At 49.8% G+C, this 25,846-nt stretch overlaps 2 protein-coding genes across 4 annotated transcripts in view; one reads left to right on the plus strand and one right to left on the minus strand.

Moving 5' to 3' along the window:
• Nucleotides 1-25,846, minus strand: part of LOC139572879 (palmitoyltransferase ZDHHC3-A-like) — a 255,214-nt gene that overhangs the window by 59,904 nt on the left and 169,464 nt on the right. The window lies entirely within an intron of this gene.
• Nucleotides 1-25,846, plus strand: part of LOC139572876 (lysophosphatidylcholine acyltransferase 1) — a 280,718-nt gene that overhangs the window by 20,982 nt on the left and 233,890 nt on the right. For all 3 annotated transcript variants that reach the window (XR_011674508.1, XM_071395706.1, XM_071395705.1), the window contains exons 3-9: nucleotides 1,628-1,842; nucleotides 8,471-8,583; nucleotides 9,453-9,513; nucleotides 12,069-12,127; nucleotides 14,075-14,109; nucleotides 20,875-20,929; nucleotides 25,748-25,830. Coding sequence is in view for 2 of the 3 variants with exons in the window: in XM_071395706.1 (XP_071251807.1) it covers nucleotides 1,628-1,842; nucleotides 8,471-8,583; nucleotides 9,453-9,513; nucleotides 12,069-12,127; nucleotides 14,075-14,109; nucleotides 20,875-20,929; nucleotides 25,748-25,830 (621 nt within the window). In the remaining variant the exon portion in view is untranslated. The remainder of the gene's footprint in view (nucleotides 1-1,627; nucleotides 1,843-8,470; nucleotides 8,584-9,452; nucleotides 9,514-12,068; nucleotides 12,128-14,074; nucleotides 14,110-20,874; nucleotides 20,930-25,747; nucleotides 25,831-25,846) is intronic.

Genomic DNA, 25,846 nt, shown 5'->3' on the forward strand with positions numbered 1-25,846 from the left:
GGGCGACGTCCACACCTTTCACTGTCTGACAACTAATGTCTGGAGAATAATGGTGGAAGGGACTCTTCTGTTGTGGTGTCTGCTCGTCTGGAGAATAATGGTGGAAGGGACTCTTTTGTTGTGGTGTCTGCTCGTCTGGAGAATAATGGTGGAAGGGACTCTCCTGTTGTGGTGTCTGCTCAACGTCTGGAGAATAATGGTGGAAGGGACTCTCCTGTTGTGGTGTCTGCTCGTCTGGAGTATAATGGTTGAAGGGACTCTTCTGTTGTGGTGTCTGCTCAACGTCTGGAGAATAATGGTGGAAGGGACTCTTTTGTTGTGGTGTCTGCTCGTCTGGAGAATAATGGTGGAAGGGACTCTTCTGTTATGGTGTCTGCTCGTCTGGAGAATAATGGTGGAAGGGACTCTTCTGTTATGGTGTCTGCTCAACGTCTGGAGAATAATGGTGGAAGGGACTCTTCTGTTGTGGTGTCTGCTCGTCTGGAGTATAATGGTGGAAGGGACTCTCCTGTTGTGGTGTCTGCTCAACGTCTGGAGAATAATGGTTGAAGGGACTCTTTTGTTGTGGTGTCTGCTCGTCTGGAGAATAATGGTGGAAGGGACTCTTCTGTTGTGGTGTCTGCTCGTCTGGAGTATAATGGTTGAAGGGACTCTCCTGTTGTGGTGTCTGCTCGTCTGGAGTATAATGGTGGAAGGGACTCTTCTGTTGTGGTGTCTGCTCGTCTGGAGTATAATGGTTGAAGGGACTCTTCTGTTGTGGTGTCTGCTCAACGTCTGGAGTATAATGGTGGAAGGGACTCTTTTGTTGTGGTGTCTGCTCGTCTGGAGAATAATGGTGGAAGGGACTCTTCTGTTATGGTGTCTGCTCGTCTGGAGAATAATGGTGGAAGGGACTCTTCTGTTATGGTGTCTGCTCAACGTCTGGAGAATAATGGTGGAAGGGACTCTTCTGTTGTGGTGTCTGCTCGTCTGGAGTATAATGGTTGAAGGGACTCTCCTGTTGTGGTGTCTGCTCGTCTGGAGAATAATGGTTGAAGGGACTCTCCTGTTGTGGTGTCTGCTCGTCTGGAGAATAATGGTGGAAGGGACTCTTCTGTTGTGGTGTCTGCTCAACGTCTGGAGAATAATGGTGGAAGGGACTCTCCTGTTGTGGTGTCTGCTCAACGTCTGGAGAATAATGGTGGAAGGGACTCTTCTGTTGTGGTGTCTGCTCGTCTGGAGTATAATGGTTGAAGGGACTCTCCTGTTGTGGTGTCTGCTCAACGTCTGGAGAATAATGGTGGAAGGGACTCTCCTGTTGTGGTGTCTGCTCAACGTCTGGAGAATAATGGTGGAAGGGACTCTTCTGTTGTGGTGTCTGCTCGTCTGGAGTATAATGGTGGAAGGGACTCTCCTGTTGTGGTGTCTGCTCGTCTGGAGAATAATGGTGGAAGGGACTCTTCTGTTATGGTGTCTGCTCAACGTCTGGAGAATAATGGTGGAAGGGACTCTCCTGTTGTGGTGTCTGCTCAACGTCTGGAGAATAATGGTTGAAGGGACTCTCCTTTATACTGTACCGTCTGTCCTCTAATTAAACAGCGTTGTGTGGTTCTGTAAATAAGTCAATGTAACAAATGTCTCTGTCCAGGTTTGTGGACGTTGCTCTGAGGACCATCATGCGGGTCATGTGGTTTGCAGGAGGCTTCCATTGGATGACGGTGAAGGGGCGCCAGGCGCTACCGGCCGAGGCTCCCATCCTAACCCTGGGACCCCACTCGTCTTACTTCGATGCTATCCCCGTCACCATGACCATGTCCTCCATCGTCATGAAGGCAGAGAGCAAGGACATCCCTGTCTGGGGCAGTGAGTAGCATTCTCTATGTCCCTCTGTCTCTCTGTCTCTGTCTGTGTCCCTGTCTGGGGCAGTGAGTAGCATTCTCTATGTCCCTCTGTCCCTCTGTCTCTGTCTCTCTCTCTGTCTGTGTCCCTGTCTGGGGCAGTGAGTAGCATTCTCTATGTCCCTCTGTCCCTCTGTCTCTGTCTGTGTCCCTGTCTGGGGCAGTGAGTAGCATTCTCTATGTCCCTCTGTCCCTCTGTCTCTGTCTCTCTCTCTGTCTGTGTCCCTGTCTGGGGCAGTGAGTAGCATTCTCTATGTCCCTCTGTCTCATTTTCTATTTCTCTCTCTCTCTCTCTCTCTCTCTCTGTCTGTGTCCCTGTCTCACTCTGTCTGTTGTCATTACATTTTAATTGAAATGGGCTTTATTGGCATGGGAAACATGTTTATATTGCCAAAAATAGTGAAATAGATGATAAACAAAAGTGAAATAAACAATAAGAAGTAAACTGTAAACATTACACAAGAGTTTACTCTCTTTGTCTGACTGGCTCTCCCTCTCTCAGTCTCCCTGTCTCTCTCTCTCTGTCTCTGTCTGTCTTTGTCTGTCTCTCTGTCTGTCTCTGTCTCTGTCTGTCTCTCTGTCTCTGTCTGTCTCTCTGTCTCTCTCTCTGTCTCTCTCTCTGTCTGTCTCTGTCTGTCTCTCTGTCTCTGTCTGTCTCTCTGTCTCTCTCTCTCTCTCTCTCTCTCTCTCTCTCTCTGTCTGTTTCTCCCTCTCTATGTCTCTCTCTCTGTCTCCCTGTCTCTCTATGTCTCTATCTCTCTATGTCTCTCTTTATGTCTGTCTCTGTCTGTCTCTCTGTCTCTCTCTCTGTCTCTCTCTCTGTCTCTCTCTCTCTCTCTCTCTCTCTCTCTCTCTCTCTCTCTCTCTCTCTCTCTGTCTCTCTCTATATCTCTTTCTTTCTTTCTCTCTCTCTCTCAACCCCAATTCAATCCTTCGCCCCAAACCCCTCTACACTGGTGAGATATCTCTCAACACTGCTGCCCTGTAGGACATAGTGTATCTGAGAGAGACTTCTGCCCTGTAGGACATAGTGTATCTGAGAGAGAGACAGACAGAGAGAGAGAGACAGAGAGAGACAGAGAGAAACAGGTGGAGAGAGGAAGCTGGAGATGGAGAGCTGGAGGAAGAGAGTTGGATGACTTGTCAGTTCTGTAGTAGCGTTTATAAAGCATACCTTAAGTCAGTGTTCCCTTGTGCCACTAGGCCTGTACTGTAGACAAGTGGACATTGGATTCCTATAACCTGTGATCTTATCTCACACAGAAGATCATTGGGAAATCCACGAACAATTTATTATATTTAAGTACAATTCTACCTTAGCTAATATTCACAGAGACCTATGAGGGGAAAGTTTTTACTGCAGTGGGGTTGGCTGAGTGTCAGGCCGGGATCTAATAGCATCCTTAACATCTTGTTAGGGTAACCAGGCGTAGCTGAGGGAGTGGACTTGTACATGAATTGTGTTCAGCAGCAGCAAGCCTACTCTGTAATAGAATCATGTTGGCTGTGTAGTGGCTAGGCTAGCTCCCTGGGACTACTGACTGTGTAGTGGCTAGACTATCTCCCTGGGACTAATGACTGTCTAGTGGCTAGGCTAGCTCCCTGGGACTAATGTCTGTGTAGTGGCTAGGCTAGCTCCCTGGGACTAATGACTGTGTAGTGGCTAGGCTAGCTCCCTGGGACTAATGTCTGTGTAGTGGCTAGGCTAGCTCCCTGGGACTAATGTCTGTGTAGTGGCTAGGCTAGCTCCCTGGGACTAATGTCTGTGTAGTGGCTAGGCTAGCTCCCTGGGACTAATGACTGTGTAGTGGCTAGGCTAGCTCCCTGAGACTAATGACTGTGTAGTGGCTAGGCTAGCTCCCTGGGACTAATGACTGTGTAGTGGCTAGGCTAGCTCCCTGAGACTAATGACTGTGTAGTGACTAGGCTAGCTCCCTGAGACTAATGACTGTGTAGTGGCTAGGCTAGCTCCCTGAGACTAATGACTGTGTAGTGGCTAGGCTAGCTCCCTGAGACTAATGACTGTGTAGTGACTAGGCTAGCTCCCTGAGACTAATGACTGTGATGTGTAGTGGCTAGGCTAGCTCCCTGGGACTACTGACTGTGTAGTGGCTAGGCTAGCTCCCTGGGACTAATGACTGTGTAGTGACTAGGCTAGCTCCCTGGGACTAATGACTGTGATGTGTAGTGGCTAGGCTAGCTCCCTGAGACTAATGTCTGTGTAGTGGCTAGACTAGCTCCCTGGGACTAATGACTGTGTAGTGGCTAGGCTAGCTCCCTGGGACTAATGACTGTGTAGTGGCTAGACTAGCTCCCTGGGACTAATGTATGTGATGTGTAGTGGCTAGGCTAGCTCCCTGGGACTAATGACTGTGTAGTGGCTAGGCTAGCTCCCTGAGACTAATGACTGTGTAGTGGCTAGGCTAGCTCCCTGAGACTAATGACTGTGTAGTGGCTAGGCTAGCTCCCTGGGACTAATGACTGTGTAGTGGCTAGGCTAGCTCCCTGGGACTAATGACTGTGTAGTGGCTAGGCTAGCTCCCTGAGACTAATGACTGTAGTGGCTAGGCTAGCTCCCTGGGACTAATGACTGTGTAGTGACTAGGCTAGCTCCCTGAGACTAATGACTGTGTAGTGACTAGGCTAGCTCCCTGGGACTAATGTCTGTGTAGTGGCTAGGCTAGCTCCCTGGGACTAATGACTGTGTAGTGGCTAGGCTAGCTCCCTGAGACTAATGACTGTGTAGTGGCTAGGCTAGCTCCCTGGGACTAATGACCGTGTAGTGGCTAGGCTAGCTCCCTGGGACTAATGACTGTGTAGTGACTAGGCTAGCTCCCTGAGACTAATGACTGTGTAGTGACTAGGCTAGCTCCCTGAGACTAATGACTGTGTAGTGGCTAGGCTAGCTCCCTGAGACTAATGACTGTGTAGTGGCTAGGCTAGCTCCCTGAGACTAATGACTGTGTAGTGGCTAGGCTAGCTCCCTGAGACTAATGACTGTGTAGTGACTAGGCTAGCTCCCTGAGACTAATGATTGTGATGTGTAGTGGCTAGGCTAGCTCCCTGGGACTACTGACTGTGTAGTGGCTAGGCTAGCTCCCTGGGACTAATGACTGTGTAGTGACTAGGCTAGCTCCCTGGGACTAATGACTGTGATGTGTAGTGGCTAGGCTAGCTCCCTGAGACTAATGTCTGTGTAGTGGCTAGACTAGCTCCCTGGGACTAATGACTGTGTAGTGGCTAGGCTAGCTCCCTGGGACTAATGACTGTGTAGTGGCTAGACTAGCTCCCTGGGACTAATGTATGTGATGTGTAGTGGCTAGGCTAGCTCCCTGGGACTAATGACTGTGTAGTGGCTAGGCTAGCTCCCTGAGACTAATGACTGTGTAGTGGCTAGGCTAGCTCCCTGAGACTAATGACTGTGTAGTGGCTAGGCTAGCTCCCTGGGACTAATGACTGTGTAGTGGCTAGGCTAGCTCCCTGAGACTAATGACTGTAGTGGCTAGGCTAGCTCCCTGGGACTAATGACTGTGTAGTGACTAGGCTAGCTCCCTGAGACTAATGACTGTGTAGTGACTAGGCTAGCTCCCTGGGACGAATGTCTGTGTAGTGGCTAGGCTAGCTCCCTGGGACTAATGACTGTGTAGTGGCTAGGCTAGCTCCCTGAGACTAATGACTGTGTAGTGGCTAGGCTAGCTCCCTGGGACTAATGACCGTGTAGTGGCTAGGCTAGCTCCCTGGGACTAATGACTGTGTAGTGACTAGGCTAGCTCCCTGAGACGAATGACTGTGTAGTGACTAGGCTAGCTCCCTGAGACTAATGACTGTGTAGTGGCTAGGCTAGCTCCCTGAGACTAATGACTGTGTAGTGGCTAGGCTAGCTCCCTGAGACTAATGACTGTGTAGTGGCTAGGCTAGCTCCCTGAGACTAATGACTGTGTAGTGACTAGGCTAGCTCCCTGAGACTAATGATTGTGATGTGTAGTGGCTAGGCTAGCTCCCTGGGACTACTGACTGTGTAGTGGCTAGGCTAGCTCCCTGGGACTAATGACTGTGTAGTGACTAGGCTAGCTCCCTGGGACTAATGACTGTGATGTGTAGTGGCTAGGCTAGCTCCCTGAGACTAATGTCTGTGTAGTGGCTAGACTAGCTCCCTGGGACTAATGACTGTGTAGTGGCTAGGCTAGCTCCCTGGGACTAATGACTGTGTAGTGGCTAGACTAGCTCCCTGGGACTAATGTATGTGATGTGTAGTGGCTAGGCTAGCTCCCTGGGACTAATGACTGTGTAGTGGCTAGGCTAGCTCCCTGAGACTAATGACTGTGTAGTGGCTAGGCTAGCTCCCTGAGACTAATGACTGTGTAGTGGCTAGGCTAGCTCCCTGGGACTAATGACTGTGTAGTGGCTAGGCTAGCTCCCTGGGACTAATGACTGTGTAGTGGCTAGGCTAGCTCCCTGAGACTAATGACTGTAGTGGCTAGGCTAGCTCCCTGAGACTAATGACTGTGTAGTGACTAGGCTAGCTCCCTGAGACTAATGACTGTGTAGTGACTAGGCTAGCTCCCTGGGACTAATGACTGTGTAGTGGCTAGGCTAGCTCCCTGAGACTAATGTCTGTCTAGTGGCTAGGCTAGCTCCCTGAGACTAATGACTGTGTAGTGGCTAGGCTAGCTCCCTGAGACTAATGACTGTGATGTGTAGTGGCTAGGCTAGCTCCCTGAGACTAATGACTGTGTAGTGGCGAGGCTAGCTCCCTGGGACTAATGACTGTGTAGTGGCTAGGCTAGCTCCCTGGGACTAATGACTGTGTAGTGGCTAGGCTAGCTCCCTGGGACTAATGACTGTGTAGTGGCTAGGCTAGCTCCCTGAGACTAATGACTGTAGTGGCTAGGCTAGCTCCCTGGGACTAATGTCTGTGTAGTGGCTAGGCTAGCTCCCTGAGACTAATGTCTGTGTAGTGGCTAGGCTAGCTCCCTGGGACTAATGACTGTGTAGTGGCTAGACTAGCTCCCTGGGACTAATGACTGTGATGTGTAGTGGCTAGGCTAGCTCCCTGGGACTAATGACTGTGTAGTGGCTAGCTCCCTGGGACTAATGACTGTGTAGTGGCTCGCTCCCAGGGACTAATGACTGTGATGTGTAGTGGCTAGGCTAGCTCCCTGGGACTAATGACTGTGATGTGTAGTGGCTAGGCTAGCTCCCTGGGACTAATGACTGTGTAGTGGCTAGGCTAGCTCCCTGAGACTAATGACTGTGTAGTGGCTAGGCTAGCTCCCTGAGACTAATGACTGTGTAGTGGCTAGGCTAGCTCCCTGAGACTAATGACTGTGTAGTGGCTAGGCTAGCTCCCTGAGACTAATGACTGTGTAGTGGCTAGGCTAGCTCCCTGGGACTAATGACTGTGATGTGTAGTGGCTAGGCTAGCTCCCTGGGACTAATGTATGTGATGTGTAGTGGCTAGGCTAGCTCCCTGGGACTAATGACTGTGATGTGTAGTGGCTAGGCTAGCTCCCTGGGACTAATGTATGTGATGTGTAGTGGCTAGGCTAGCTCCCTGGGACTAATGACTGTGTAGTGGCTAGACTACCACAGGGTCCAGGTCTACAGTACAGTAGTTCTGACCCAGAGACAGGCTCAGCACCACAGGGTCCAGGTCTACAGTACAGTAGTTCTGACCCAGAGACAGGCTCAGCACCACAGGGTCCAGGTCTACAGTACAGTAGTTCTGACCCAGGCTCAGCACTACAGGGTCCAGGTCTACAGTACAGTAGTTCTGATCCAGGCTCAGCACCACAGGGTCCAGGTCTCCAGTACAGTAGTTCTGACCCAGAGACAGGCTCAGCACCACAGGGTCCAGGTCTCTAGTACAGTAGTTCTGATCCAGAGACAGGCTCAGCACCACAGGGTCCAGGTCTACAGTACAGTAGTTCTGTCCCAGAGACAGGCTCAGCACCACAGGGTCCAGGTCTCCAGTACAGTAGTTCTGACCCAGAGACAGGCTCAGCACCACAGGGTCCAGGTCTCTACTACAGTAGTTCTGATCCAGAGACAGGCTCAGCACCACAGGGTCCAGGTCTACAGTACAGTAGTAGTCTCTGATATAGAGGACATTGAGACCTGTGTCAAAGCAGGGGGAAGTGAAAACCTTGACTACAGGAAGTGTTCTTAAAGAGTGAACCCTGTAGTGAACCCTGTAGTGACCCCTGTAGTGACCTTTTATCTGACAGGATGAAACTTCCGTTCAGGAAGTGTGGTTTGAGTCAGAACGGTAACCGTTTACAGTTCTGTAAATGATTGGACCTGGACAAGCGGTGGAAAACCACTGAAGCTGAGTTCGTAGATAACCACTTCCTGTTAACCACTTCCTGTTAACCTAACAGGTTCTCTGTTGTAAAATTCCCACTGAAATTGTACAGGATCTTCACAGCTAGGCCTATTAGGTTTACATGTAGAACATGTTTGCTAGTCAGACACCTGTTACCTGGTCCCAGATCAGTGTCAAGGAGTGGAATGCTGCTACCCAGGCTAGTATACGTTATGGTGAGGCCCCCAACAGTAGTATGTGTCTGACTGTTGTGTCTCCTGTCCTCCAGCCCTGATCAAGTACATCAGACCAGTGTTTGTCTCCAGGTCAGACCAGGACTCCCGTAAGAAGACTGTTGAGGAGATCAAACGCAGAGCCCAGTCTGGAGGAGGATGGCCTCAGGTACAGTTTAATATCTCTGTCTCTCTCTCTCTCTCTCTGTCTCTCTGTCTCTCTGTCTCTCTCGCTCTCTGTCTCTCTCTCTCTCTCTCTCTGTCTCTCTCTCTCTGTCTCTGTCTCTGTCTCTCTGTCTCTCCCTCTCTCTCTCTCTCTCTCTCTGTCTCCCTCTCTAGGTCTCTGTCTCTCTCTCTGTCTCTCTCTCTCTGTCTCTCTCGCTCTCTCTCTCGCTCTCTCTCTCTCAAATTCAAATTCAAGCTGCTTTATTGGCATGAAAAACATTGTGTCAATATTGCCAAAGCAACAATGTATACAATAGTTTTATTTTTTATTGGCATGACGTAACAATGTACATATTGCCAAAGCTTATTTGCAATATAAAAAAATGAGACCAAAATTGTCAACGGGACAACAGTAACAACAATAACCAAGTGTCAAAATAACCATATATTCAACAATAACAATAAACATACAGTAGAGGACATGTGCAGGTTGGTTGGTCTGTCAGACACTGTCTCACTCTCTCTCTCTGTCTGTCTCTCTCTCTCTCTCTCTGTCTCTCTCTCTCTCTCTCTCTCTCTGTCTCTCTGTGTATCTCTCTCTCTCTCTCTCTCTCTCTCTCTGTCTCTCTGTGTATCTCTCTCTCCCTCTCTCTGTCTCTCTCTCTCGCTCTCTCTCTCTCTCTCCCTCTCTCTGTATCTCTCTCTCGCTCTCACACAGGACAAAGTAAACAAAGAGCCATGGTCTGGCGTTCAGTAAACAAACTAGATGTAGAGAACAGCCACCTAACAATGTTCAGGATGTACCCAATCAGATCATCTCATTACCATGGAAACACGTGTCTGATAATGTGGCTAATGTCCTCCTCTCTCCAGATAATGATTTTCCCAGAGGGAACGTGTACCAACAGGTCCTGTCTCATCACGTACAAACCAGGTATGTTAGATAGTACCGTGAAGAGGAGACAGGGTAGGAGAGTTTCAGAGTCAGAAGGACATGGGTCGGATCAGAACCCCTTGTTGACTCTGGTACCACTAGGCTATACATGTTGGATCAGAACCCCTTGTTAACTCTGGTACCACTAGGCTATACATGTTGGATCAGAACCCCTTGTTGACTCTGGTACCACTAGGCTATACATGTTGGATCAGAACCCCTTGTTAACTCTGGTACCACTAGGCTATACATGTTGGATCAGAACCCCTTGTTGACTCTGGTACCACTAGGCTATACATGTTGGATCAGAACCCATGTTGACTCTGGTACCACTAGGCTATACATGTTGGATCAGAACCCCTTGTTGACTCTGGTACCACTAGGCTATACATGTTGGATCAGAACCCCTTGTTGACTCTGGTACCACTAGACTATACATGTTGGATCAGAACCCCATGTTGACTCTGGTACCACTAGGCTATACATGTTGGATCAGAACCCATGTTGACTCTGGTACCACTAGGCTATACATGTTGGATCAGAACCCCAGTCTACTGGACTGAGAGTCCACATACTGCCCTGTATCTCCTAGTCTACATACTGTCCTGTGTCTCCTAGTCCACATACTGCCCTGTATCTCCTAGTCCACATACTGCCCTGTGTCTCCTAGTCCACATACTGCCCTGTATCTCCTAGTCCACATACTGCCCTGTATCTCCTAGTCCACATACTGCCCTGTGTCTCCTAGTCCACATACTGCCCTGTGTCTCCTAGTCCACATACTTCCCTGTGTCTCCTAGTCCACATACTGTCCTGTGTCTCCTAGTCCACATACTGTCCTGTGTCTCCTAGTCCACATACTGTCCTGTGTCTCCTAGTCCACATACTGCCCTGTGTCTCCTAGTCCACATACTGCCCTGTGTCTCCTAGTCCACATACTGCTCTGTGTCTCCTAGTCCACATACTGCCCTGTATCTCCTAGTCCACATACTGCCCTGTGTCTCCTAGTCCACATACTGCCCTGTGTCTCCTAGTCCACATACTGCCCTGTATCTCCTAGTCCACATACTGCCCTGTATCTCCTAGTCCACATACTGCCCTGTATCTCCTAGTCCACATACTGCCCTGTATCTCCTAGTCCACATACTGCCCTGTGTCTCCTAGTCCACATACTGCCCTGTGTCTCCTAGTCCACATACTTCCCTGTGTCTCCTAGTCCACATACTGTCCTGTGTCTCCTAGTCCACATACTGCCCTGTGTCTCCTAGTCCACATACTGCCCTGTATCTCCTAGTCCACATACTACCCTGTATCTAAAACTCTGGAGAATTTGTATGTCGTTTTAGTCACATGTTAGTCAGTGCATTTTTTTTCATCAAATAATGAACATGGACCTTTTTTTATCTTCCATCATCCCCTCATATAGCTGGAACATTGCTATTGTAGCAGACTGTAACCAATGCCAGACATGATTTATCATATAGGCTACCAAGCCTTGGCTTCAGGTTAAACCATTTAAGGCATACAGCTCTTTCCTCCCCATAACTTAAAAAAAAAATGCGATTTCCTTTAAAAAAATGGGGAGAATCCGAGCTTTCCAACAACGTGGTAATTATTACGGTACTCCTGATATTCAGCTCAGGTAATAACGGCAGCCTCAACACAGATGAATTACAGAACACATATTGGTAAATAGAGCTTCTGATGTCATCAAAGCAACAATAGCGGCTATCTTTTGTTGTCAGTTACTATTGAAGTGTGCTGGCAGCGAATCAGTTCAAAAGACTGACGAGTGTCTGAAGTGACCGCCCAGGAGCTGAGATCAGATCAATCACCACTGTCTAACTGACCAACCAGGAGCTGAGATCAGATCAATCACCACTGTCTAACTGACCAACCAGGAGCTGAGATCAGATTAATCACCACTGTCTAACTGACCAACCAGGAGCTGAGATCAGATCAATCACCACTGTCTAACTGACCGCCCAGGAGCTGAGATCAGATTAATCACCACTGTCTAACTGACCAACCAGGAGCTGAGATCAGATCAATCACCACTGTCTAACTGACCAACCAGGAGCTGAGATCAGATTAATCACCGCTGTCTAACTGACCAACCAGGAGCTGAGATCAGATCAATCACCACTGTCTAACTGACCAACCAGGAGCTGAGATCAGATTAATCACCGCTGTCTAACTGACCAACCAGGAGCTGAGATCAGATCAATCACTGAAAGATGTTCAGTTCTGTTCCAATCAGAGGATTACATGACATATTCTCCACAGGACTGCATGTTTCTGATTGGACAAACAGATGAAAAGGAGTTTCATGACACATTTGAATATCCATTAATATATCAATAATTATAATAATATATGCCATTTAGCGGATGCTTTGATGCGAAGCGACTTCCAGTCGTGCGGGCGGACATTTTACATCTGGGTTGGCTAGTGACACCGTGGGCCGATGCACTTGTATGCAGTCTAGAATATTCTAGTTTCTTAGTTTTAAGGGACTGTAGTGTATGTGTTGATTTCTGTCTTGTCACACACAGGAGCGTTTATTCCAGCGGTGCCAGTTCAGCCTGTGGTGATAAAATACCCCAATAAAATGGTAAGAAACAAACACAACACAACACCTAGCAACACAACACAACACCTAGCAACACAATATAATTTATAGCCCTGGGACCACACAGCAGGCAGGCAGTCTCTCCTATAGCCCTGGGACCACACAGCAGGCAGTCAGTCTCTCCTATAGCCCTGGGACCACACAGCAGACAGTCAGTCTCTCCTATAGCCCTGGGACCACACAGCAGGCAGTCAGTCTCTCTCTCCTATAGCTGCCAGTCAGTCTCCTATAGCCCTGGGACCACACAGCAGGCAGTCAGTCTCTCCTATAGCCCTGGGACCACACAGCAGGCAGTCAGTCTCCTATAGCCCTGGGACCACACAGCAGGCAGGCAGTCTCTCCTATAGCCCTGGGACCACACAGCAGGCAGTCAGTCTCTCCTATAGCCCTGGGACCACACAGCAGGCAGTCAGTCTCCTATAGCCCTGGGACCACACAGCAGGCAGGCAGTCTCTCCTATAGCCCTGGGACCACACAGCAGGCAGGCAGTCTCTCCTATAGCCCTGGGACCACACAGCAGGCAGGCAGTCTCTCCTATAGCCCTGGGACCACACAGCAGGTGGTCAGTCTCCTATAGCCCTGGGACCACACAGCAGGCAGTCAGTCTCTCCTATAGCCCTGGGACCACACAGCAGGCAGGCAGTCTCTCCTATAGCCCTGGGACCACACAGCAGGCAGTCAGTCTCCTATAGCCCTGGGACCACACAGCAGGTGGTCAGTCTCCTATAGCCCTGGGACCACACAGCAGGCAGTCAGTCTCTCCTATAGCCCTGGGACCACACAGCAGGCAGTCAGTCTCTCCTATAGCCCTGGGACCACACAGCAGGCAGTCAGTCTCTCCTATAGCCCTGGGACCACACAGCAGGCAGTCAGTCTCTCCTATAGCCCTGGGACCACACAGCAGTCAGGCAGTCTCTCCTATAGCCCTGGGACCACACAGCAGTCAGGCAGTCTCTCCTATAGCCCTGGGACCACACAGCAAGTGGTCAAGACCACTAACTACCTGGTAACCAATTAAACCACTAACTACCTGGTAACCAATTAAACCACTAACTACCTGGTAACCAATTAAACCACTAACTACCTGGTAACCAATTAAACCACTAACTACCTGGTAACCAATTAAACCACTAACTACCTGGTAACCAATTAAACCACTAACTACCTGGTAACCAATTAAATCACTAACTACCTGGTAACCAATTAAACCACTAACTACCTGGTAACCAATTAAACCACTAACTACCTGGTAACCAATTAAACCACTAACTACCTGGTATCCAATTAAACCACTAACTACCTGGTAACCAATTAAACCACTAACTACCTGGTATCCAATTAAACCACTAACTACCTGGTATCCAATTAAACCACTAACTACCTGGTAACCAATTAAACCACTAACTACCTGGTAACCAATTAAACCACTAACTACCTGGTAACCAATTAAACCACTAACTACCTGGTAACCAATTAAACCACTAACTACCTGGTATCCAATTAAACCACTAACTACCTGGTAACCAATTAAACCACTAACTACCTGGTATCCAATTAAACCACTAACTACCTGGTAACCAATTAAACCACTAACTACCTGGTAACCAATTAAACCACTAACTACCTGGTAACCAATTAAACCACTAACTCCCTGGTAACCAATTAAATCACTAACTACCTGGTAACCAATTAAACCAATTAAACCACTAACTACCTGGTAACCAATTAAACCAATTAAACCACTAACTACTCTATACCTGATAACTAAGTTCTTGTTGTTGTTGATGTTGTTGCTGTTGTTGTTGTTGCTGTTGATGTTGTTGATGTTGTTGTTGTTGTTGTTGTTGTTGTGACCTTGTGTTTTTATACTTCTTACCCGGACGAATCATGTATTTTAGTAAGTTATGTGTCTCTCCTCTCCCATGCCAGGACACAATCACCTGGACGTGGCAGGGGCCTGGAGCGTGAGTACTCTTTAAATACTCTGCAAATGACTGATCCTTGAAGTACAGACTGTCGTCAGGCATAGTGGTGTCTCTCTGCTGCCTTGGATGGTCCTGTTTTCACACCTCTACTGGACTGAGAGGATATTAGTTCTACTGTATAATCTAGATGGTCCTGTTTTCATTCCTCTACTGGACTGAGAGGATATTAGTTCTACTGTATAATCTAGATGGTCCTGTTTTCATTCCTCTACTGGACTGAGAGGATATTAGTTCTACTGTATAATATAGATGGTCCTGTTTTCATTCCTCTACTGGACTGAGAGGATATTAGTTCTACTGTAGATGGTCCTGTTTTCATTCCTCTACTGGACTGAGGGGATATTAGTTCTACTGTAGATGGTCCTGTTTTCATTCCTCTACTGGACTGAGGGGATATTAGTTCTACTGTATAATCTAGATGGTCCTGTTTTCATTCCTCTACTGGACTGAGAGGATATTAGTTCTACTGTATAATATAGATGGTCCTGTTTTCATTCCTCTACAGGACTGAGGGGATATTAGTTCTACTGTATAATCTAGATGGTCCTGTTTTCATTCCTCTACTGGACTGAGAGGATATTAGTTCTACTGTATAATATAGATGGTCCTGTTTTCATTCCTCTACTGGACTGAGAGGATATTAGTTCTACTGTATAATCTAGATGGTCCTGTTTTCACACCTCTACTGGACTGAGAGGATATTAGTTCTACTGTATAATATAGATGGTCCTGTTTTCATTCCTCTACTGGACTGGGAGGATATTAGTTCTACTGTATAATATAGATGGTCCAGTTTTCATTCCTCTACTGGACTGAGAGGATATTAGTTCTACTGTAAATGGTCCTGTTTTCATTCCTCTACTGGACTGAGAGGATATTAGTTCTACTGTATAATATAGATGGTCCTGTTTTCACACCTCTACTGGACTGAGAGGATATTAGTTCTACTGTAGATGGTCCTGTTTTCACACCTCTACTGGACTGAGAGGATATTAGTTCTACTGTATAATATAGATGGTCCTGTTTTCACACCTCTACTGGACTGAGAGGATATTAGTTCTACGGTATAATCTAGATGGTCCTGTTTTCATACCTCTACTGGACTGAGAGGATATTAGTTCTACTGTATAATATAGATGGTCCTGTTTTCATACCTCTACTGGACTGAGAGGATATTAGTTCTACTGTATAATCTAGATGGTCCTGTTTTCATTCCTCTACTGGACTGAGAGGATATTAGTTCTACTGTAGATGGTCCTGTTTTCACACCTCTACTGGACCGAGAGGATATTAGTTCTATTGTATAATATAGATGGTCCAGTTTTCATTCCTCTACTGGACTGAGAGGATATTAGTTCTACTGTAGATGGTCCTGTTTTCACACCTCTACTGGACTGAGAGGATATTAGTTTTACTGTATAATATAGATGGTCCTGTTTTCATTCCTCTACTGGACTGAGAGGATATTAGTTCTACTGTAGATGGTCCTGTTTTCATACCTCTACTGGACTGAGAGGATATTAGTTCTACTGTATAATCTAGATGGTCCTGTTTTCATTCCTCTACTGGACTGAGAGGATATTAGTTCTACTGTATAATCTAGATGGTCCTGTTTTCATTCCTCTACTGGACTGAGAGGATATTAGTTCTACTGTATAATCTAGATGGTCCTGTTTTCATTCCTCTACTGGACTGAGGGGATATTAGTTCTACTGTATAATATAGATGGTCCTGTTTTCATTCCTCTACTGGACTGAGGGGATATTAGTTCTACTGTAGATGGTCCTGTTTTCACACCTCTACTGGACTGAGAGGATATTAGTTCTACTGTATAATCTAGATGGTCCTGTTTTCACACCTCTACTGGACTGAGAGGATATTAGTTCTACGGTATAATCTAGATGGTCCTGTTTTCATTCCTCTACTGGACTGAGAGGATATTAGTTCTACTGTATAATCTAGATGGTCCTGTTTTCATTCCTCTACTGGACTGAGAGGATATTAGTTCTACTGTATAATATAGATGGTCCTGTTTTCATTCCTCTACTGGACTGGGAGGATATTAGTTCTACTGTATAATCTAGATGGTCCTGTTTTCATTCCTCTACTGGACTGAGAGGATATTAGTTCTACTGTATAATCTAGATGGTCCTGTTTTCATTCCTCTACTGGACTGAGAGGATATTAGTTCTACTGTATAATCTAGATGGTCCTGTTTTCATTCCTCTACTGGACTGGGAGGATATTAGTTCTACTGTATAATCTAGATGGTCCTGTTTTCACACCTCTACTGGACTGGGAGGATATTAGTTCTACTGTAGATGGTCCTGTTTTCACACCTCTACTGGACTGAGAGGATATTAGTTCTACTGTATAATATAGATGGTCCTGTTTTCATTCCTCTACTGGACTGAGAGGATATTAGTTCTACTGTATAATATAGATGGTCCTGTTTTCATTCCTCTACTGGACTGAGAGGATATTAGTTCTACTGTATAATATAGATGGTCCTGTTTTCATTCCTCTACTGGACTGAGAGGATATTAGTTCTACTGTATAATCTAGATGGTCCTGTTTTCATTCCTCTACTGGACTGAGAGGATATTAGTTCTACTGTATAATCTAGATGGTCCAGTTTTCTCAGAACACTGATGACCAATATACAGGAAACTGTGACTGAGAGAAAGCCGTCCTTGTTACGAGGAACATTTGCTTCTCAGAAGGTCACAGTCAGTCTACCACTACAGTAGAGACAATACTGTCTGTCCTGTTAGCAGGTAACAGTCAGTCTGCCACTACAGTAGAGACAATACAGTCTCTGTGCTGTTAGCAGAAGGTCACAGTCAGTCTGCCACTACAGTAGAGACAATACTGTCTGTCCTGTTAGCAGGTAACAGTCAGTCTACCACTACAGTAGAGACAATACAGTCTCTGTGCTGTTAGCAGAAGGTCACAGTCAGTCTGCCACTACAGTAGAGACAATACTGTCTGTCCTGTTAGCAGGTCACTGTCAGTCTGCCACTACAGTAGAGATAATACTGTCTGTCCTGTTAACAGGTCACAGTCAGTCTGCCACTACAGTAGAGACAATACTGTCTGTCCTGTTAACAGGTCACAGTCAGTCTGCCACTACAGTAGAGACAATACTGTCTCTGTCCTGTTAACAGGTCACAGTCAGTCTGCCACTACAGTAGAGACAATACTGTCTGTCCTGTTAACAGGTCACAGTCAGTCTGCCACTACAGTAGAGACAATACAGTCTCTGTGCTGTTAGCAGAAGGTCACAGTCAGTCTGCCACTACAGTAGAGACAATACTGTCTCTGTGCTGTTAGCAGAAGGTCACAGTCAGTCTGCCACTACAGTAGAGACAATACTGTCTCTGTGCTGTTAGCAGAAGGTCACAGTCAGTCTGCCACTACAGTAGAGACAATACTGTCTGTCCTGTTAGCAGGTCACTGTCAGTCTGCCACTACAGTAGAGACAATACTGTCTCTGTCCTGTTAGCAGGTCACAGTCAGTCTGCCACTACAGTAGAGACAATACTGTCTCTGTCCTGTTAGCAGGTCACAGTCAGTCTGCCACTACAGTAGAGATAATACTGTCTGTCCTGTTAACAGGTCACAGTCAGTCTGCCACTACAGTAGAGACAATACTGTCTCTGTCCTGTTAGCAGGTCACAGTCAGTCTGCCACTACAGTAGAGACAATACTGTCTCTGTCCTGTTAGCAGGTCACAGTCAGTCTGCCACTACAGTAGAGATAATACTGTCTGTCCTGTTAACAGGTCACAGTCAGTCTGCCACTACAGTAGAGACAATACAGTCTGTCCTGTTAGCAGGTCACAGTCAGTCTGCCACTACAGTAGAGACAATACTGTCTGTCCTGTTAGCAGGTCACAGTCAGTCTGCCACTACAGTAGAGATAATACTGTCTGTCCTGTTAACAGGTCACAGTCAGTCTGCCACTACAGTAGAGACAATACAGTCTGTCCTGTTAGCAGGTCACAGTCAGTCTGCCACTACAGTAGAGACAATACTGTCTGTCCTGTTAGCAGGTCACATCCATCTCAGAACAGGAAACAGGAAACAGGAAACAGAGCTGTTAATCGTTCTATTCCAGAACCCTGCTTCAGAACCTTCCCATCACTTCCTCCTGTGGGACTACTTTTCTGGCTGCTAGAATTATCACTTTATTTATTTAACCTTTATTCAACCTTAATTTAACAAGGCAAGTCAGTTAAGAACAAATTATTTTTTACAATGACGGCCTCGGAACAGTGGGTTAACTGCCTAGTTCAGGGGAACAGTGGGTTAACTGCCTTGTTCAGGGGCAGAACGACAGATTTTCATCTTGTCAGCTCTGGGATTCAATCTTATAACCTTCCGGTTACTAGTCCAACGCTCGAACCACAAGGCTACCTGCCTCCCCCCTCTAACCACTAGGCTACCTGCCACCCCCCTCTAACCACTAGGCTACCTGCCTCCCTCCTCTAACCACTAGGCTACCTGTCTCCCCCCTCTAACCACTAGGCTACCTGCCTCCCCACTCTAACCACTAGGCTACCTGTCTCCCTCCTCTAACCACTAGGCTACCTGCCTCCCTCCTCTAACCACTAGGCTACCTGCCTCCCCCCTCTAACCACTAGGCTACCTGCCTCCCCCCTCTAACCACTAGGCTACCTGCCTCCCCCCTCTAACCACTAGGCTACCTGCCGCCCCCCTCTAACCACTAGGCTTTCTGCCTCCCCCCTCTAACCACTAGGCTACCTGTCACCCCCCTCTAACCACTAGGCTACCTGTCACCCCCCTCTAACCACTAGGCTACCTGCCGCCCCCCTCTAACCACTAGGCTACCTGCCTCCCCCCTCTAACCACTAGGCTACCTGTCACCCCCCTCTAACCACTAGGCTACCTGTCACCCCCCTCTAACCACTAGGCTACCTGCCACCCCCCTCTAACCACTAGGCTACCTGCCTCCCCCCTCTAACCACTAGGCTACCTGTCACCCCCCTCTAACCACTAGGCTACCTGCCTCCCCCCTCTAACCACTAGGCTACCTGCCGCCCCCCTCTAACCACTAGGCTTTCTGCCTCCCCCCTCTAACCACTAGGCTACCTGTCACCCCCCTCTAACCACTAGGCTACCTGTCACCCCCCTCTAACCACTAGGCTACCTGCCGCCCCCCTCTAACCACTAGGCTACCTGCCTCCCCCCTCTAACCACTAGGCTACCTGTCACCCCCCTCTAACCACTAGGCTACCTGTCACCCCCCTCTAACCACTAGGCTACCTGCCACCCCCCTCTAACCACTAGGCTACCTGCCTCCCCCCTCTAACCACTAGGCTACCTGTCACCCCCCTCTAACCACTAGGCTACCTGCCTCCCCCCTCTAACCACTAGGCTACCTGTCACCCCCCTCTAACCACAAGGCTACCTGCCGCCCCCCTCTAACCACAAGGCTTCCTGCTGCCCCCACTCTAACCACTAAGCTACCTGCCTACCCCCCTCTAACCACTAGGCTACCTGCCTCCCCCCTCTAACCACTAGGCTACCTGTCACCCCCCTCTAACCACTAGGCTACCTGTCACCCCCCTCTAACCACTAGGCTACCTGTCACCCCCCTCTAACCACTAGGCTACCTGCCGCCCCCCTCTAACCACTAGGTTACCTGCCGCCCCCCTCTAACCACTAGGCTACCTGCCTCCCCCCTCTAACCACTAGGCTACCTGCCACCCCCCTCTAACCACTAGGCTACCTGCCACCCCCCTCTAACCACTAGGCTACCTGCCACCCCCCTCTAACCACTAGGCTACCCTGCCGCCCCCTCTAACCACTAGGCTACCCTGCCGCCCCCCTCTAACTACTAGGCTACCTGCCTCCCCCCTCTAACCACTAGGCTTCCTGCCACCTCCCCCTATAACCACTAGGCTTCCTGCCACCTCCCCCTATAACCACTAGGCTACCTGCCACCCCCCTCTAACCACTAGGCTACCTGCCTCCCCTCCTCTAACCACTAGGCTACCTGCCTCCCCTCCTCTAACCACTAGGCTACCTGCCTCCCCTCCTCTAACCACTAGGCTACCTGCCTCCCCTCCTCTAACCACTAGGCTACCTGCCTCCCCCCCTCTAACCACTAGGCTACCTGCCACCCCCCTCTAACCACTAGGCTACCTGCCTCCCCCCTCTAACCACTAGGCTACCTGTCTCCCCCCCTCTAACCACTAGGCTACCTGCCTCCCCCCTCTAACCACTAGGCTACCTGCCTCCCCCCTCTAACCACTAGGCTACCTGCCTCCCCCCCTCTAACCACTAGGCTACCTGCCACCCCCCTCTAACCACTAGGCTACCTGCCTCCCCCCTCTAACCACTAGGCTACCTGCCTCCCCCCCTCTAACCACTAGGCTACCTGCCACCCCCCTCTAACCACTAGGCTACCTGCCTCCCCCCTCTAACCACTAGGCTACCTGCCTCCCCCCTCTAACCACTAGGCTACCTGCCACCCCCCTCTAACCACTAGGCTTCCTGCTGCCCCACGTCTCTGTCCACTACGATATAACCTGCTTTTAGACGGTTAAATCAAGCACACACATTTTCTTCAGGAAATGTACCCTTTATTTTAATGAATGGTACAGTTCTCCGTGTGATCTGACTGTTTTGGCATTCGCTATGGCTTGATGACATCAATGTCCCGCACTGTAAAACCAAATGTCTTAATGTGACAATGTCATTGTTTTTGTTGTTGCAGGTTCAAGATCCTGTGGCTCACGCTGTGCCAGCTGCACAATGAGTTCATCATTGAGGTGAGTGGAGGCCTGTTGCATACATCTACCACATATCAGGAATACCTGTTTTGATCAGATTTTAAAAAACACAGGTCATCATGGATCCATCTGTACCCGTATACCCAGTCCGGGACCCGGGCAGGTCCTGTACCCGTATACCCTGTACCCAGTCCGGGACCCGGGCAGGTCCTGTACCCGTATACCCTGTACCCAGTCCGGGACCCGGGCAGGTCCTGTACCCGTATACCCTGTACCCAGTCCGGGACCCGGGCAGGTCCTGTACCCGTATACCCTGTACCCAGTCCGGGACCCGGGCAGGTCCTGTACCCGTATACCCTGTACCCAGTCCGGGACCCGGGTAGGTCCTGTACCCGTATACCCTGTACCCAGTCAGGGACCCGGGCAGGTCCTGTACCCGTATACCCTGTACCCAGTCCGGGACCCGGGCAGGTCCTGTACCCGTATACCCTGTACCCATTCCGGGACCCGGGCAGGTCCTGTACCCGTATACCCTGTACCCAGTCCGGGACCCGGGCAGGTCCTGTACCCGTATACCCTGTACCCAGTCCGGGACCCGGGCAGGTCCTGTACCCGTATACCCTGTACCCAGTCCGGGACCCGGGCAGGTCCTGTACCCGTATACCCTGTACCCAGTCCGGGACCCGGGCAGGTCCTGTACCCAGTCCGGGACCCGGGCAGGTCCTGTACCCGTATACCCTGTACCCAGTCCGGGACCCGGGCGGGTCCTGTACCCGTATACCCTGTACCCAGTCCGGGACCCGGGCAGGTCCTGTACCCGTATACCCTGTACCCAGTCCGGGACCCGGGCAGGTCCTGTACCCGTATACCCTGTACCCAGTCCGGGACCCGGGCAGGTCCTGATACAGAATTCTAAATAATGTCATAGGTCTGGGTCGGATCTGATTGTCTCGGGTCTTGTGTAATTTTAACTGACTGATCCGAACACGACTGCTGCCAAAGAGAGAGAGAGAGACATTTTATCAAAGTTAGGAGATATCTAATCGATGTAAAATGGAATTAAGAGTTAAAGGAGAAGGATAGAGACCAAGAGCCAACAGGACTGCTACTTCATATTCTGAATGGAGTTTTTGTTATGTATTACTGTAGAATGAGGACTGCAGCCTCAGTTAGCCTAGCTAGCTAACGTTAGGTAGCGTATTAACTAGCTTCTCCTGGTTTGATACAGTCAAGACAGGTACTGACTGCGTAATCATATTTGTACAGTTCCACTGCTCTGTCCCTTGCTTCTAGTTCCACTACTCTGTCCCTTGCTCCTAGTTCCACTACTCTGTCCCTTGTCCCTAGTTCCACTGCTCTGTCCCTTGCTCCTAGTTCCACTGCTCTGTCCCTTGCTCCTAGTTCCACTACTCTGTCCCTTGCTCCTCGTTCCACTACTCTGTCCCTTGCTCCTCGTTCCACTGCTCTGTCCCTTGTCCCTAGTTCCACTGCTCTGTCCCTTGTCCCTAGTTCCACTGCTCTGTCCCTTGCTCCTAGTTCCACTGCTCTGTCCCTTGCTCCTAGTTTCACTGCTCTGTCCCTTGCTCCTAGTTCCACTGCTCTGTCCCTTGCTCCTAGTTCCACTGCTCTGTCCCTTGCTCCTAGTTCCACTACTCTGTCCCTTGCTCCTAGTTCCACTGCTCTGTCCCTTGCCCCTAGTTCCACTGCTCTGTCCCTTGCTCCTCGTTCCACTGCTCTCTCCCTTGCTCCTAGTTCCACTACTCTGTCCCTTGTCCCTAGTTCCACTGCTCTGTCCCTTGCCCCTAGTTCTACTGCTCTGTCCCTTGCCCCTAGTTCCACTGCTCTGTCCCTTGCCCCTAGTTCCACTGCTCTGTCCCTTGCTCCTAGTTCCACTACTCTGTCCCTTGCCCCTAGTTCCACTGCTCTGTCCCTTGTCCCTAGTTCCACTGCTCTGTCCCTTGCTCCTAGTTCCACTGCTCTGTCCCTTGCTCCTCGTTCCACCACTCTGTCCCTTGCTCCTAGTTCCACTGCTCTGTCCCTTGCCCCTAGTTCCACTGATCTGTCCCTTGCCCCTAGCTCCACTACTCTGTCCCTCGCCCCTAGTTCCACTGCTCTGTCCCTTGCTCCTAGTTCCACTGCTCTGTCCCTTGCCCCTAGTTCCACTGCTCTGTCCCTTGCCCCTAGTTCCACTGCTCTGTCCCTTGCCCCTAGTTCCACTGCTCTGTCCCTTACCCCTAGTTCCACTGCTCTGTCCCTTGCCCCTAGTTCCACTGCTCTGTCCCTTCCCCCTAGTTCCACTGCTCTGTCCCTTGCCCCTAGTTCCACTGCTCTGTCCCTTGCCCCTAGTTCCACCGCTCTGTCCCTTGCCCCTAGTTCCACCGCTCTGTCCCTTGCCCCTAGTTCCACCGCTCTGTCCCTTGCCCCTAGTTCCACTGCTCTGTCCCCTGTCCCTTGCCCCTAGTTCCACTGCTCTGTCCCTTGCTCCTAGTTCCACTGCTCTGTCCCTTGCCCCTAGTTCCACTGCTCCTAGTTCCACTGCTCTGTCCCTTGCTCCTAGTTCCACTGCTCTGTCCCTTGCTCCTAGTTCCAGCGCTCTGTCCCTTGCTCCTAGTTCCACTGCTCTGTCCCTTGCCCCTAGTTCCACTGCTCTGTCCCTTGCCCCTAGTTCCACTGCTCTGTCCCTTGCTCCTAGTTCCACTGCTCTGTCCCTTGCTCCTAGTTCCACTGCTCTGTCCCTTGCTCCTAGTTCCACTGCTCTTTCCCTTGCTCCTAGTTCCACTGCTCTGTCCCTTGCCCCTAGTTCCACTACTCTGTCCCTTGCTCCTAGTTCCACTGCTCTGTCCCTTGCCCCTAGTTCCACTGCTCTGTCCCTTGCCCCTAGTTCCACTGCTCTGTCCCTTGCTCCTCGTTCCACTGCTCTCTCCCTTGCTCCTAGTTCCACTACTCTGTCCCTTGTCCCTAGTTCCACTGCTCTGTCCCTTGCCCCTAGTTCTACTGCTCTGTCCCTTGCCCCTAGTTCCACTGCTCTGTCCCTTGCCCCTAGTTCCACTGCTCTGTCCCTTGCTCCTAGTTCCACTACTCTGTCCCTGCCCCTAGTTCCACTGCTCTGTCCCTTGTCCCTAGTTCCACTGCTCTGTCCCTTGCTCCTAGTTCCACTGCTCTGTCCCTTGCTCCTCGTTCCACCACTCTGTCCCTTGCTCCTAGTTCCACTGCTCTGTCCCTTGCCCCTAGTTCCACTGCTCTGTCCCTCGCCCCTAGCTCCACTACTCTGTCCCTCGCCCCTAGTTCCACTGCTCTGTCCCTTGCTCCTAGTTCCACTGCTCTGTCCCTTGCCCCTAGTTCCACTGCTCCTTCCCTTGCTCCTAGTTCCACTGCTCTGTCCCTTGCTCCTAGTTCCACTGCTCTGTCCCTTGTCCCTAGTTCCACTGCTCTGTCCCTTGCTCCTAGTTCCACTGCTCTGTCCCTTGTCCCTAGTTCCACTGCTCTGTCCCTTGCCCCTAGTTCCACTGCTCTGTCCCTTGCCCCTAGTTCCACTGCTCTGTCCCTTGCCCCTAGTTCCACTGCTCTGTCCCTTGCCCCTAGTTCCACTGCTCTGTCCCTTGCTCCTTGTTCCACTGCTCTGTCCCTTGCTCCTAGTTCCACTGCTCTGTCCCTTGCCCCTAGTTCCACTGCTCTGTCCCTTGCCCCTAGTTCCACTGCTCTGTCCCCTGCTCCTAGTTCCAGCGCTCTGTCCCTTGCCCCTAGTTCCACTGCTCTGTCCCTTGCCCCTAGTTCCACTGCTCTGTCCCTTGCCCCTAGTTCCACTGCTCTGTCCCTTGCTCCTAGTTCCTCTGCTCTGTCCCTTCCCCCTAGTTCCACTGCTCTGTCCCTTCCCCCTAGTTCCACTGCTCTGTCCCTTGCCCCTAGTTCCACCGCTCTGTCCCTTGCCCCTAGTTCCACTGCTCTGTCCCCTGTCCCTTGCCCCTAGTTCCACTGCTCTGTCCCTTGCTCCTAGTTCCACTGCTCTGTCCCTTGCCCCTAGTTCCACTGCTCTGTCCCTTGCTCCTAGTTCCACTGCTCTGTCCCTTGCTCCTAGTTCCACTGCTCTGTCACTTGCTCCTAGTTCCAGCGCTCTGTCCCTTGCTCCTAGTTCCACTGCTCTGTCCCTTGCCCCTAGTTCCACTGCTCTGTCCCTTGCCCCTAGTTCCACTGCTCTGTCCCTTGCTCCTAGTTCCACTGCTCTGTCCCTTGCTCCTAGTTCCACTGCTCTGTCCCTTGCTCCTAGTTCCACTGCTCTGTCCCTTGCTCCTAGTTCCACTGCTCTTTCCCTTGCTCCTAGTTCCACTGCTCTGTCCCTTGCCCCTAGTTCCACTACTCTGTCCCTTGCCCCTAGTTCCACTGCTCTGTCCCTTGCCCCTAGTTCCACTGCTCTGTCCCTTGCTCCTAGTTCCACTGCTCTGTCCCTTGCCCCTAGTTCCACTGCTCTGTCCCTTGCCCCTAGTTCCACTACTCTGTCCCTTGCTCCTAGTTCCACTGCTCTGTCCCTTGCCCCTAGTTCCACTGCTCTGTCCCTTGCTCCTAGTTCCACTGCTCTGTCCCTGTTCTCTCAGCCCAGTTAGAGGACCTCAGCCCATGTTACCTTGACCTTTCTGAAAAGACTTTGAGACTGACAGCAGAGCACCTGTTGTTCCGACAGACAGGCTTCACTTGGCTGTACCAATGGACTGTAATTACAGTATGTCTAGAAGAGTGTTATCTCTCTCTCTTCCCTTTTAGAGTTAAGCCCATATCATCTCAGTTGTTATTGCTTTACCCGTTTCCCACTTGACTTCCCAAAAGGAGTGACGTCCCTGGTTCTCTGTCTTCTTCTCTCCTCAGTTCCTTCCTGTCTACACTCCATCAGAAGAGGAGAGGAATAACCCTGCTCTGTTTGCTCACAACGTCAGGCGCCTGATGGCCAAGTGAGTCCTGAGACAC

The sequence above is a fragment of the Salvelinus alpinus genome, chromosome 4 (genome assembly GCF_045679555.1).
Source record: "Salvelinus alpinus chromosome 4, SLU_Salpinus.1, whole genome shotgun sequence".
Lineage (NCBI taxonomy): Eukaryota > Metazoa > Chordata > Actinopteri > Salmoniformes > Salmonidae > Salvelinus > Salvelinus alpinus.